Source organism: Barbus barbus (assembly GCF_936440315.1).
Source record: "Barbus barbus genome assembly, chromosome: 17".
NCBI classification, from domain to species: Eukaryota; Metazoa; Chordata; class Actinopteri; order Cypriniformes; family Cyprinidae; genus Barbus; species Barbus barbus.
Window position 1 is genome coordinate 15,789,312 of NC_136745.1, and position 13,834 is coordinate 15,803,145.

The 13,834-nt window shown below is 37.1% G+C and overlaps 1 protein-coding gene across 1 annotated transcript in view; it reads left to right on the forward strand.

Annotated features, from left to right (window-relative positions):
* Positions 1-13,834, forward strand: part of LOC306883734 (rap guanine nucleotide exchange factor 2-like) — a 120,335-nt gene that overhangs the window by 72,959 nt on the left and 33,542 nt on the right. Inside the window, exon 7 of the mRNA XM_079439165.1 lies at positions 11,904-12,035. Coding sequence (XP_079295291.1) covers positions 11,904-12,035 — 132 coding nt within the window. The remainder of the gene's footprint in view (positions 1-11,903; positions 12,036-13,834) is intronic.

Sequence of the window (13,834 nt, forward strand, 5' to 3'; positions counted from 1 at the left end):
CACTGTATGAACAATCCATTTTACCTGGTATAGACCACCCAGTTTTATTTATTAGCATGTTATACTTATACATATTAGATATATTAGATGTCACAACAAAAAATAGTGTTTGCTTGTCAGAGTAGCAATGAGCTTTCTTCATTGTCACACTGTAGCTGTGGTCTATACTTCTGGAGAACGAGTGCAGTCTAGCTCTACTGTACTCAAATTTTGAAAAGGTTTGGCGTGAAAGGAATGATCCAGAAGAGCTTCAGTCAATGTTAATCCTATCTGTCTCTCTCTCTCTCTGTGTCTCCTTCTCTGTCTTTCTTCCTGTCTCTCCCACTTCCTCTCATTTCCTCTGCATCTCGACTCCCTTGTGCATAGGCTGGAGAAGGATCTTTGACAGTTGTGCTGTTTTCAGCAGTAGAGGGATATCAGTAGCTTTTCAAAAGGAACTAATATCTTAATTTGTATTCTGAAAAGCCTCTCTAAGCTTTGTAAGAAGCATATTTTGCCTACATCATCAGTTCACAAAACCGCTGGGTTTTTCTTTTTTTTTTTTTGATGGATTGATTCATTGATCAAAACTTTCATCAATAAAGTTAATACACTATACACCGTTTCATATTATTGCCTGTCTAAATCTATTGACTGCTTTCTTAATGGATGTGGGGGTTTTTTCTATTATTTTTATTATTATGATTATTATTATATTTTTAACCAGTTTTTATATTTTTTTTTCTTATTTCTCAAAAAACCCACATTCTAGTATGATTGAGATTTTATTGTAGTTGTAGAATTTTAGCATTTTTATTTATATTTTCAATTAGAATATTTTTCGTTTTCATTTTAATTATAGTTTGACATTTTTAGTAGTTTGTCTTTTTTTGCATTTTTATGTCTAAATAGTGTTTATTCCTTTTTATTTCAGTTTTAGTGTTTAGTACATGAAGTTAAATTAAAATGAGCTGAATTTTAAAGAAATATTGAAAAACAAATATTGTACATGTGTTTTTCCCCCAGTAATTTCAGCATCTTGTTTGCCATCATTAAAATGTATTTTATTCACCACTTTGATTTCTAGATATCAATATGTGTTAGCTTTTTTAAAATCTATATCAGTTGATCACTAAACAGCCGGATTATGTACCTTAATCTAAAACCTATTTACTCACTTCATTCTTTCTATAATCTATCTTCATGGATATGGATGCTCTTTGTTGTTTCACATGAAGCGGAGGTTGCTTGACCCACTCTCAACCTTTCCATAATGAGCATCTATTGTTCCTGAAATGCACTCTGGGTGATGCTGAGCCGTCCCTTGATGTGACCCTGTTACCACCGTGACGTAATGGCGCTCTGTTTTCCTGTGATGATTAGTGGTTACTCTAAAGACAGGACGTGGCAGCACCTGAGCTTGTTTTTGTCAGGCATTACATCATTGGGGATGATGTCATCAGGGGGTTGTTTTGGTCCCTGTGCATAGCTGGAAGCCATCCAAAATTTCAATCTGTATCTTCACGCCCACATCTCCTCTGTAAGCACAAATGTGCAAGCTGGCTGTTTCTATTTGATATGGTTGCGAAACGCTTATGTCTTAGCATAACACTAAAAGCCTTTATCACTTTATTGCATATAATTAGCATTTCATTATATTAAATTGGTATACAGCCTTTGCAGCCATTAACAGCACACATTTGAATGAAAATATATTTTCTTGAGCAATTATTCCTTTTTTTTTAATCAAGGCTCAGGATTTTATTTTTACTATTAGGTTTATTTTTTAACCTGTATTTTTACCATAAAGGTTGTTATAATTACTGTGCTATACTATTATTTATACGCCATATTGTCATATTTGCCCTTGTCATTATCATTATGTATGGATATTTACATAAGTCATCTGATTGGCTGTCTGTTGGCCTATTGACCTGCTTGATGCATGGTTCATATTTTTCTTTGCTATTCCAATTCTTATTATCATATAGTGTCAGTCCAGGGCACAGCTAGATATTACAGCTCACCTCTCTGTGAAACAATGAGTGCTTTATACCGGATGGACAGATGACTGATTGATTGAATGATAACATTTACTGTACATCTTTATTTTGACAGACAGAAAGAGAGACGGACCTTTAGGGAAGAGTGTGTGTGTGTGTGAGAGAGAGAGTGTGAGGGGTGAGCTCTCTTCCGTCATCACAAAGCTAAAGGGTCGTGTGTGGGCGGGGCTGTCATTCACCCAGAGGGGGTAACTGGAGCGTTTGTTTGTGCGTGTGTGTTTGGTGGGGGGTGGGGAGTGAATTGGCAGCGTTGTCATAGTAACACAGAGGATGTCAGAGAGCCATGTGCTCTGCGCTTCTCTCGTCTTCCATCTCTCTATCTCTCTGTCTCTTTTTCTTCCTCTCCAGCCTTCACTCACACTCTCCAGCCCAAACCTACCAGGAAATGGCTCTCCTCCGTGGTTGCCATGCCAACTGCCTGCAGCCCTGGTGGTGAGCAGAGGGGAGCGTGATAATGACATTACTCTCGCTGGGCTAACTATGCTCATCCTTCATTTCTCTTGTCTTTCCATCCCTCTTTTTCCATCCCTCTTTGCCCCCCCACCACCATTCAACTCTCTCTCATCCTCTCTTATTTCCATATATGCATCTCACCCATTGCATGCTCTTTCATTCTCATTTTCTCATTAGCACTCTCTTGTTCTCTTGCAGTGTCTGTGCGAGTGTGTGTGTGTGTGTGTGTATGGGTAATTCACGTTGAATACCAAGTTGACCGTCCTGCTTAAAGGGATAGTTCACCCAAAAATTTAAATTTGGTTAACATTTACTCACCCTCACTCACCCATTCCAAACCTGAATGAGTTTCTTTCTTTCTTTCTTTTATGTAAAGCACTTTGAATTACCACTGTGTATGAAATGTGCTATATAAATAAACTTGCCTTGCCTTATGTTGAAAATAAAAGAAGATATTTTGATTTATAATGTAATTTTTTAATAAACATTATTATCAGTTTTACAGAAAAATACCATTATGAGATTAAACTCATATTAATTGAGAAGCTACACAGAATGTACTCATAGCTTATGAACATTAAAAAGCCCGTGAAATATTTGCATTTCTCAGTGAAAATGGAAGTTTTGTTCAGACATATCAAAAAGAGTGTATTTTTTTCATTTACATAACCAGCAAGTTTTAGCTGCATTCTTATTGTAGAGAGCTTGCAATTGGGCAAAAAAATTGTAGTGCAAGATGATGTCATCAGGATTTTTAATTTATTCAACTGAAAGAAAAAAACACTAAATTTCACATCGGTAAGTCTGCTCAAAGTTAATTTTGTTAGCTTATTGGAGTGAAATAATGTAAAAATGGCCTAACAGACATTAACTAAAATCCACAACTTCGTTTTTGATTTCATACGCTGTTTAAAAAGTCAAAAAGAGGATTTAAAAGAAATAAGCAGTTACAGAACCCAACTTTCCCTTACACATACGTATAAACATTAACCCTGAAGATGATTAACCATGTTATGCGTCAACTACCCATTATATGTGTTGTATGTGTGTAGTATATAGCAGGCACCAGTGGCACTCTTTCAACATCAGTGAGGGAGGGAGGAGGTTCCTATTCAAAGCCCCCTCTCTTCCTTCTCCTCCACACACACACACACTCACTTTCTCTTACACACTCACACACCCCCCTGCTTTGGACACAAATGAACCGAGAGTGTTTAACAAAGACAGTCTGGATGCGTGAGGTTGGTTCTCTGGTCACAGCCTCGGCTAATGGTGTATAAATCCATTCGCGCGAGGACAGAGGATGGAGAGGCAGTGAAAGTGCTGTCAGCCATTTTTGCCTTTTTTCCCCTCATTTTTTACAACGCCGTCGATGGGCATTGGTCGTCACTGGTGGGAGAATCTTACCTAATTACCTGAAACGGAGGATTCGTTTTTTGCTCATCCTTGCTCGGATTTCTCATCATTTTGCACTGTGTTTCTCCTTTCTTCCCTTTTTTTGTGGACCCAGTGGACAGACAGATGGCGTGTGCACTTGACAAAGAAAAACGTTGATTTTTTTTTTTTTTTGGAGTGGGAACAGTGGTGTTCGAATCCAAAGCATCATCTCCGGCGAACATACTCTTTCCCCCTCCTTCCCCTGGAAAGATTCTCCTCTTCTCCCCTGCAGGAGGAGGGAGAAAAACGGGAGACAGGGGAAGACTCACTGGAGGGGGGAGAGAGGGAAAGATTAGTGGGAACCAGCAGGATGCTTAAATTTCGCCTTGGCTCTGCACCTCCATTATGAAGCCATTAGTTAGTGGTGGCGGCCATGGAGTCTCCAGCCAGGCTGATAAAAGCCCCGTAAGTATTGACCCTACATTGCTAGCTCTCTCTCCTCCTCAAAATACTACCAGCATTCGCTCATCAGATTAGCCTGATGTGCCGAACATGATCAGGATGGATGGGAACAGCGTTAGATGCATTGGATGTCTAATATTGATTTCATTGCAGAGAGCTAAATGAGATTTCTATGATTTTAAAAGACATATCAAATTTTTGCAATTTAAAGGGTTAATTGCATATATGCAGATCTGTTGTAATTGACATTTCATGCAAGTCTGGTGTACTAGTGCTGTGTTTTATCGCTCAACTCTGTGGAATCTTGTATTACGAGAGGCTGTCGAGTGCCACGACCTCATTCATCCACTGCTAGTGTAATGTGTGTCAGTGTGTGAAGGCGGCCATGTGCACACTGCCCCCCCGTCACCCCACACACGCTCAGACGTGTGTGTACTGGATGATGGAATGGCCAAGATCACGTATGGCTTGTCACAGGTCTTGGGAATCAGTAAAAATTAGATTTAAATGGCTGTGTGTGAGCGTTTGCGTGTGGGAGGAGTTATGACATCGCTGAACGATGCTGTCAGCTCAATATATGTTGCGTTTCATAAAGCCACTTGTGACCGAATGCATCTTTGAACGCCTCAATGCTTGTTCACAAATGTGTGTGTGTATGCGAGTGAGTGATCACGTTCAGTGGTGTTTGCAGCGATCAGCGCCAGACTGCTGAGTGGAATGATGAGCACTTTTAGCTGTAAATGAATTGATCTTCTGTCAGCCATAATGTGCAAGTGTTCGTTTGGCCTTGTGCAAGCCCTGGAAACATGTGCTGGTGTTCGAACGTCTTCATAGATCCTGACATAACAGAGTGTTGCTATGCAACAAATACAACAATTCACTGTGCAAGCTGCAGTGATACTGTGAACAGGTGTTTCTCGTCAGAGTGTGAAGGCTTGAGCACAACTAAAAAAAATGCATTGACCAGTCAGATGTCTGAACCGAATTATATTTTTCAAATATTATTTTCTCTTTAAGGCATGCTAGTTCACTCGGTGGCCATCTTGGTAACTCCATTGGGCAGCTAATGTCTATCTAGATTTTATTTTATTTTTTTACTGTAAGGCAGGTTTTCCACCATATTGAGCATTTTGATTTCTCCCATTTATTTTTCTAGATCTCCTCCCTCATACTTTCTTTGATTCATTTCAGTGCAAGAATTGATATTATTTTTCATGCATCCTTCATATTATGTTTTATAGTTATGTTTCGTTTCATGAAGTTGTGTAGATACTCTAGTATCTAGTGCTGTTTACTCTAGTAACTTCAAATGCAGTCCGAAAACATTTTTTGTTCCTTATTATGTATTAATATTCAAAAGTTTGACGTTGGTAAGACTTTAATGAAATAAGTATTTTTTGCTCACCAAGGCTGCATTGATGTGATAGATAAAACAGCAAAACTGTAATATTGTAAAACAGTTTTGTGATGGGAAAGCTGCATTTTCAGTAGCCATTACTCCAGTACTAATGTCACATGATGATACAGAAATCATTCTAACATGTTGATTTGGTGCTCAAGAAACATTTCTTATCATCAGTTTTGTAAAATGCGTAATATTTTTGTCGAAACCATGACATTTTTAGTATTATTTAAAGCATTTGTATTTAATTTTAATCAATTTATGCATTAGTGTTGCTAGAATCATACTCTACCTGTTGAGCTTCAGGAATTATGCAAAATCATATAGTTTGTGCTGCAACTGCAGTACAAAAGTTCTTCAAATATAATTTCACCATCTTTCCTCTTTTTGTAAAAAAAAAAAAAAAAATCTTCAGTTTTTAATAATATTTTTATGCCAAAAAAAGATATCTATTAATTTGCAATCGCTCCAATGAGAATGTGTGTACAGAGCTCTTTTTGAAGACCAGTTGGACACGTGCTGTTTAGCATCATTTAGTTGCATCTTTAAGGAGACCAGTACTTGAAGAGATTAATTGCGGACACTATTTCATTGAATATCAGGAAGTTGTCGTTATCCTCCTTAGCTGTATTCCCTACATTAGCGTAGTAAATATATTGGCATGTGTTTGTGAGAATATCTGTCCTGTTTAATCTGACGCCCAGCCGAAGCTCTTTAATCTTTTGATCCTCTCAGCTCAGGAAAGCGAGAGGCCCCAGAGCGATGCTGAGGCTTATGGGATAGGTTTGCAGCTTTGAGTCCTCCAGCGTCAGCCCTTTTTTATAATGTCACAACTTTCGCTTTGACAGACATGATCTCATCACACGCTTATAAGATACAGGTTCACACATCCACACCTCAAATGCTAAACAGCAGGTAGGGCTTTGTTAGAAACAAGTATGCATGCAGTTGTGCATAAAAATAAGCTAAAGCAATTTTTGGTAGCACTCTTGTCTGGCTATGTAGGTCATTAAGACTGCGGTATCTTTTTTTGGACTTGCTTTTGACCCACAGACATTTTAAAGAGCAAGGATCCAGCTAAATCTGTGACCCTAGCATTTATTAACCTTGCATTCGTACAGATAAGTGTGAAAGGTCAGTGTTGCCTTAAGCCCATTCATTTATTTATAAACTCCCCTAGAGGCATCACAAGAGTGATATTTGGGACCCCTGTGAGTGTAGCGTGCTGTCTGTGACCTGTGCGCTGTTTGACTAAAAGCCTCTTGGGTTAATTGACTGAGGCCTGCCCTAAATTGTGTGGTAGGAGAGTTTAGTCTTTATTATGTGCAACAGTGACATGAAAAGGGCACTTAAAGGACAGGAGCGGACCCCTGGGTGGGCACGGGAGGCAGGCAGGATATTGCTATTGACACATGTATATCGACTGCTGTCACTACCAACATTTTGTCTAAACGATGTCTTTGCATACCAAAGATGTATGTGGAGTCAAAACGGGCTGGGTTGTTGCTGATAAATTAAACATTTCTGGTCAGTTTTTAGATTTTGAGTTTTCATTAATTTTGCCCTGAGGTGCTTATGCTTACATTAATCCCTTGCTGAACTATTTTCTTTTTTTCTGATATGTTTTATCATCCCTCCATGTTAATGCATGCCAATTTTGTTGGTTTTGATTTCTTATCACATACTGAGATCATAGCTAAAAGTGCATGCATGTGTTCTTTGATAATTGGACAGTAATAATATATATATATTTTTTTTATTTATATTTATTTATTTACTTATTTTTTAAAATAAATAAAAAAATCACTTTAAAAAAATGATTTAATCATTATTATTTTTTTTTTTATATATATATAAAAGTCATGTATATTGCAATGAAACAAAGTACTGATAACCTACAGTTCAGTAAACAAGTTCAATGTTGAGTAATAAGTTTGTGCAGTGATCAAAACCGCCACCTTCCGAGTTTGTGAAGCTTTTTGAATGATTCATTAGATTAACTGGTTCATAAGAGTCATTTGATAAGAGGATAACTGAATGGAAAGATGTGTTGTCATCTTTTTATTTTTTTTTGCAGTACACAGCCTTGTTACATTCAGTTCAGCCTGCAAACTCACATTTACAAATATATGGGTAAAATATAATTTTCTGTATACTGCTTTAACCAGTATATCTCCCACCCCCACCTTAGAGAATAAACTTCATTAGTCTTCTATGCTCCATTTCTTGCTCAATGAACCACCTCATAAAATGAACTGTGTATGTTAGCAGGTTGTATCTTTGGAAAGAGATAATATTTGTGCATTGCCCGTTGCGATGAGATGAGCATTTTATAAGAAGATCATACAAAGTTTTGGGAAGATAAATTAAGCGTCATGGATAATTTGTGTAATATTTAGGACTTGGAACACTTTGTAATCTTTTATTATTTTCTTCAGTCATAAGCCGACCCACATGGACAAATCTGGAGATTCCTGCAGAATTGGAACAGCTGTTGTTGTTGCACAAAGTTCCCCTGCTAACTGTTTTGGCAAATTTAATAATACTCTTAGCACAGTTTAACATTTTACCATGTTTAAATCCATTCTGTGATTTTCCAGTTCAGAAAATGAGGTGATGGGCCTAAAACAAGGTGTTCTTTCACTTTTCCCCAGTTTATCACCATCCTTCTCCTTAGATGTACCTAGAGAACATTTAAAAATATCAGTGACCGTTCACTTCAAACAAAAATACATTTGTCTTTTCTTAAACGATGTGCATTTATTTCTGTATAAAGCTCTTGTCGTCGTAATGAAGATGCTGTTAAAACACTCTGCAGTTGAAACTCCTGTGGGAAGCATCACGTGCAAATCACCCTCATTTACAAACAAAAAGACACCTTGAAAAATGTCATTGCTCAGTGTAAGGTGGGAACTGCTTCATTGTTCCCTGCTCGTTTCTATGATAGCAGGGAGGAAAGCCCATGTACACTCCTGAGAAGTGAATTTACTGGCGTGCTGGAGGTTTTGACGGCTCCTTTCTGCAGTGGAAGCGAGAGGAGAGCTGATGTGTGTATCATAGCTGACAGCTCTGTGGCCATCCAGGACTGTTCAGGGAATAGCCTTGAGGAACACGAGCGAAGGGATGTGGAGGGAGGATTGAGGCGCTTTGCTGCTATCACAGCGCCTTTTATTTGAAGTGCTGAATGCACCCGCTGACCTGATAGTGTACACTGAACCACATCAGTCTGAGTGTGTACTGGTGCTTCAAGAATCCTTAAGTATGCTTTTCTTTTTTCTAACTTCTGTTTTGTCTTTCATTTGTTCTTCCTTTTGTTCTGTCCTTTTTTTGTTTGTTTGTTTTTCCCTTCTGTCTGTTTGCTAGTTCTTGCGTTCTCTTTTGTTTGTTTGTTCTATTGTACTCTTGCATGTTTATTTTTGTCTTTCATTCATTTGATCTCTTTTGTTTGTTTGTTCTTTTATTTTTCTTTGGTCTTTCATTCTGTCATATTCTGTATGTATGTTGTCTTTTGTTAATGGTCTTTTGTTTTTCTTTTTTCACTCTTGTTTGTTCCATTTTTCATTTTATTTTTCGCCATTCTTTTTCTTTTGTTCATTATGTGCTTTCTTTTTACATGGTCTTTTTTTAGTTTCTTTTTGTCTTGCTTTCCTCTTGTTTATGTTATATATGTCTTGCAGTCCTGTATTTACTAATTTTTCTTTTCATTCATTCTGTCTTTCACTGTTATTTGTTCATTTGTTTTGTATATTGCTTCATTTCATTTTGTCCTTTTCCCTTTTGTTAATATTTTCATTTTTTCTCTCTTTGTCTTTTTCATTTCTGATTCATTTGTGCAATATTTTGTTCTTTCCTTTGCTATGTTGTCCATTTTTGTATTTCTTTCGTTCTACTTTTTACTAGTTTGTTTGTTCGTTCGTTCATTCTTTCTTTCATTCTTTCTTTCTTTTGTTCTTTCTTTCGTTCGTTCTTTTTCGCTCACCCAGTCTCATTTTTTTTTCTCTTCCTTCCTCTTATGTTGTCTCTCTGCTTTTAGGTGTAAATAGATCTAATGAATATGGATGAACTGCCATGGCAATAGAATAAAACAATGAATCTGCGTATGTGAGGAGGAATATTCATCAACACATTAGTGTGTTAACACACCTTTAGCCTCACAGCGCACCAAACAGCAGGCATCTACCTCCATTCCCCTGTTACCGCACCAGTATTGGTGCAGATGGTGTCTTGCAAATATATAGTTTTCCTTATCCACTTCTATTCCATCTATAAGGTTGTTTTCTCTGTGTTTAAGCTCTCCGTCTCCTGGGAGAATTGGCTGCATTTCCGGCATGTATATGATTATGGGAGTGGAAATTAGGTCAGATGCATTTTGTATGAAATCTATACTCAGCCACAGCTGTCTGAAGACATCCAATAGCCCCCCAAAAAAAGCAATTTCACTCGTGAACACACATGCACACACGAGCACACACGCAGACACAATCAGGAGCCGATTGAAAGAGTTTTATCGGAATGTGCGTACTCTAATATTAGCTGAAATTGGTTCTTAGCTCCTTATCTCAGTGCTGTTGTCAGAGCCTTTCCTCTTGCACAAGCCCCCACACACGCATGCTTTGCTCTTGCAGCCGCACCCCTTCAAATAGGTACAGAGCATCGCCACAAAAGAGCTGCTTGCTCACACTGAGGAACTAAACATGCCACATGCATATCTTGTAGCCTTCGACTATGCAGTGTCTTTCTTTCATTAATTATGAGGTATTTGTTTTCCTAATGATTGTTTTTGTGTAGATATGAACCAGCCTTGTTCTTGCTGTAAGCCAAGATAGTTCTCCTGTGCCAAGGCTGTCTTGCAGTAGAAATATAATTCAATATTTAATTTTCTCTACAGCTTCAGTCCAAATTTAGCTTTTGGGCATCAACGTATAAGCAGACTTAATGGCAGGCTTGCGGAATATATACAGGACTGTGGAAAATATGAGCTTTTAGTTGTTCGAATGGCTTATATATTCCAAGTATTTTGAGGTCATAGAATTGCTTTATGTGAGAAACCTCTTGTCAACAACCATTAGCATTAGCAAATGAGCTGTGTTATTCTGTTGAAGGAAAATAAGGAAACCCTGTATTAAATGTGACTGAACTGACTGATATTGTGTTGCATTTGATGAAACTGTGGATCGGGACAGTCGCCCATGTTTAAGATATTGTCTGGTCGTGTTTTAGCTCTAATAAAACATTGAATGTCTCTAAGGCCTGGTTTCTTAGAGAAACCAGGCCTTAGATCCCCCCCCCCCCCCCCCCCCCCCCCCAAATCGCTTTGGCTGGCGCTGAGCCAGAGAAAGACGAGCTCAGAAAAAAAATAAAAAGAAAGTAGCGCTCTGTGCTTTTCATATTTCATAACTGTTCAGTGTTTTAAACCAAATACAGTTTATTTTAGGTTTCAGACATTTAAATACACTTCAGTTAAGTGAAAAAAAAATACATTTAATTTGTTAAATAGGCTACGCGCTGATTTCTGTGGAAAGCGGCAATAATAATCCTTTCAATTAATGGACGACATGTTTTATTCCTATCAAATAGTCTACACATTGTGTAGGTTACCATAAAGTTTACTCTGTTTTTCTCCCAGCTAACTGACCACTTACTTTCATGTATTTCGGGAGAAATAGGTGAATTTACGTGATGTTAATCCGACAGATCCACACGGCAGCGTCCGGCGCATAGGTTATTATCAACATGCTTATTATTGTACCTGCATGACACGTCGCTATGGAAATAATAAAAAATTATATGTATAGAATATTTATTTATTTAATATTTCACTTTTGTATAATTACCACTGTCCATTGACATATATCACGAATATAAGATCAAATAAAATAAACGGTCATTTCATCTAGACTACTCTTGGGGGCCCTCTGGTGGCCACGGGGCCCTAAGCAGCCGCTTAGTTCGCTTATGCCTTGGGCCGGCTCTGTATATATATATATATATATATATATATATATATATATATATATATATATATATATATATATATATATATATATAATCAAAAAGTTGGGTCAGTTACTGATTAACTGTCATGGTTATTAGCTTTGCAGGTTGCATATGGATCATCATGGTCGAATGTACATCCTGACGCTCGGTTTGTTTGTCTCCATATGCAGCTGCCGGCAGACTTCAGCAGATTGCACCTGGCAGACGGGATTCACCCCCAGGTGACACACGTTTCCTCCAGCCACTCAGGATGTAGCATCACCAGTGATTCTGGGAGCAGCAGCCTGTCGGACATTTACCAGGTAACAAACACCTAGTCTTTGGGTAACGTAGGAGTAGCAGCTTTGTGACAATGTCATCACAATGTGATGTGACACACAGTTTTTACTGTTTTCTGCTGCAATGATTAATGCAGCTAGGAATAATAAAGTAATAGTTTACTCAAAAAAAACCTTCATTTCTTGGCTGTCATGTTGTTTTATGTAACCCATTTGGAGGTTCAAAGTATTCAACAATCTCACTGCTCAGTTTGTAGTAACCATGTAAGTTAAGCGATATATATATGTTAGCCCTCTATGGTACACTGTTGCCATATGGCAACATTTTCATAAATATCCCCCCCAAAAAATCTGTTTTGATTTGTATAACTGAAGCTATTTCATGTAATAACTTATTTGAAAAAAAAATTTAATGGTTAGAACATAATGCACACCATAGAAGGTTACGTTATATATATAATATATATAATACTGATAAAAAGATTGGAGTTACTAATGCTTTTGGAAAGAGTCTCTTATTTTTTTTTACCAAGGCTGCATTTATTGGATCTTAAATACAGTAAAAACAGTAATAATTTGACGTAAATTTTAAAATTTAAGAGCAATTTAAAATAATTGCTATTAAATTGTTCCTATATATGTTAAAATGTTATTTATTCCTGTGATGCAAAGCTGAATTCAGAAATCATTCTAAATTGCAGATCAAGGGGCGTATTACAGAAAGTTTCTTACCTTAGGTCTTAACTTAAGATATGAAATGTTAAATTAGGATTTTTCGCAAATTCGTATTACAGAAGCAAATCTTAACTTGATTTGGGATTCTTATCCTATCTTACAAAATAGTATCTTATCTCTAGTTAGGAAATCTTAAATGGCATAATCAAGCTCGACAATCCATGTTCAGGTCTGTTACCAAGCAACCAACACTGCGTAGCTGCTGATGAGGTAAACAAAATAATAGAAGCTACTTCACTTTGAAAATCGCCTTTTGCCAAAAAACGTAAGGCATTAGTCACTTGCAATACAACCAGTAATGCTCCGTGACACTTTTGTTGGTCTCTATCATGCTGGTTGCAGTTCCTGTGCTAACTGTAATATGTTGTGTGGCAGTCTGTAATTACTTATAAGTGTTTTGTCATCAAAATATAACACATCTTCAGGGTCCTCCAAGAGTCTTTCTACCATTAAACATCTTCGTTCTTCATTTTCAACTATTAATAAATGCAATGCCATTGTCAGACAACACCGTTGTAAGCGTTTTTTCCGTTAGCTTTCAAATAATTTTGAAGTTAGGACAGCTTAGGGTTTTTTGTCAAGTTAGGAGGTTTCTGTAATACCCCTTTCCTATCTGTAGTTAAGATAGGATAATGCACTTAGGAAATGCTGTTCTGTAATAGCTTTTGTCCTAAATGTGGTCCTAACTGAAATTACCATGGTTACCAAACAGATAAGATACGATTTTAAAGTTAAGATCTTTCTGTAATACGCCCCTTGGTGCTTAAGAACATTGCTTATTACTATCAATGGTAAAAACAGTTGTGCATTTTAAGATTCTTTGATTAATAGAAAGTTCAACAGCATTTATTTGAAATAAAGTAAATACTATAAATGCCACTATTTATTAATGTGTCCTTGTTACTAATAGTTTATTTCAAACAAATATACATGTATATGGAACAACACTGAACAATTTCTTTAATGTGCATGCAAATATCATCCCTCTTTATTCGTTTCTTTCATTTATGTTTTATTCATTTGGCAGATGCTTTTATCCAAATCATCTTACTCAAGTGCATTTAAGGTACATATTTTATGAGTATGCA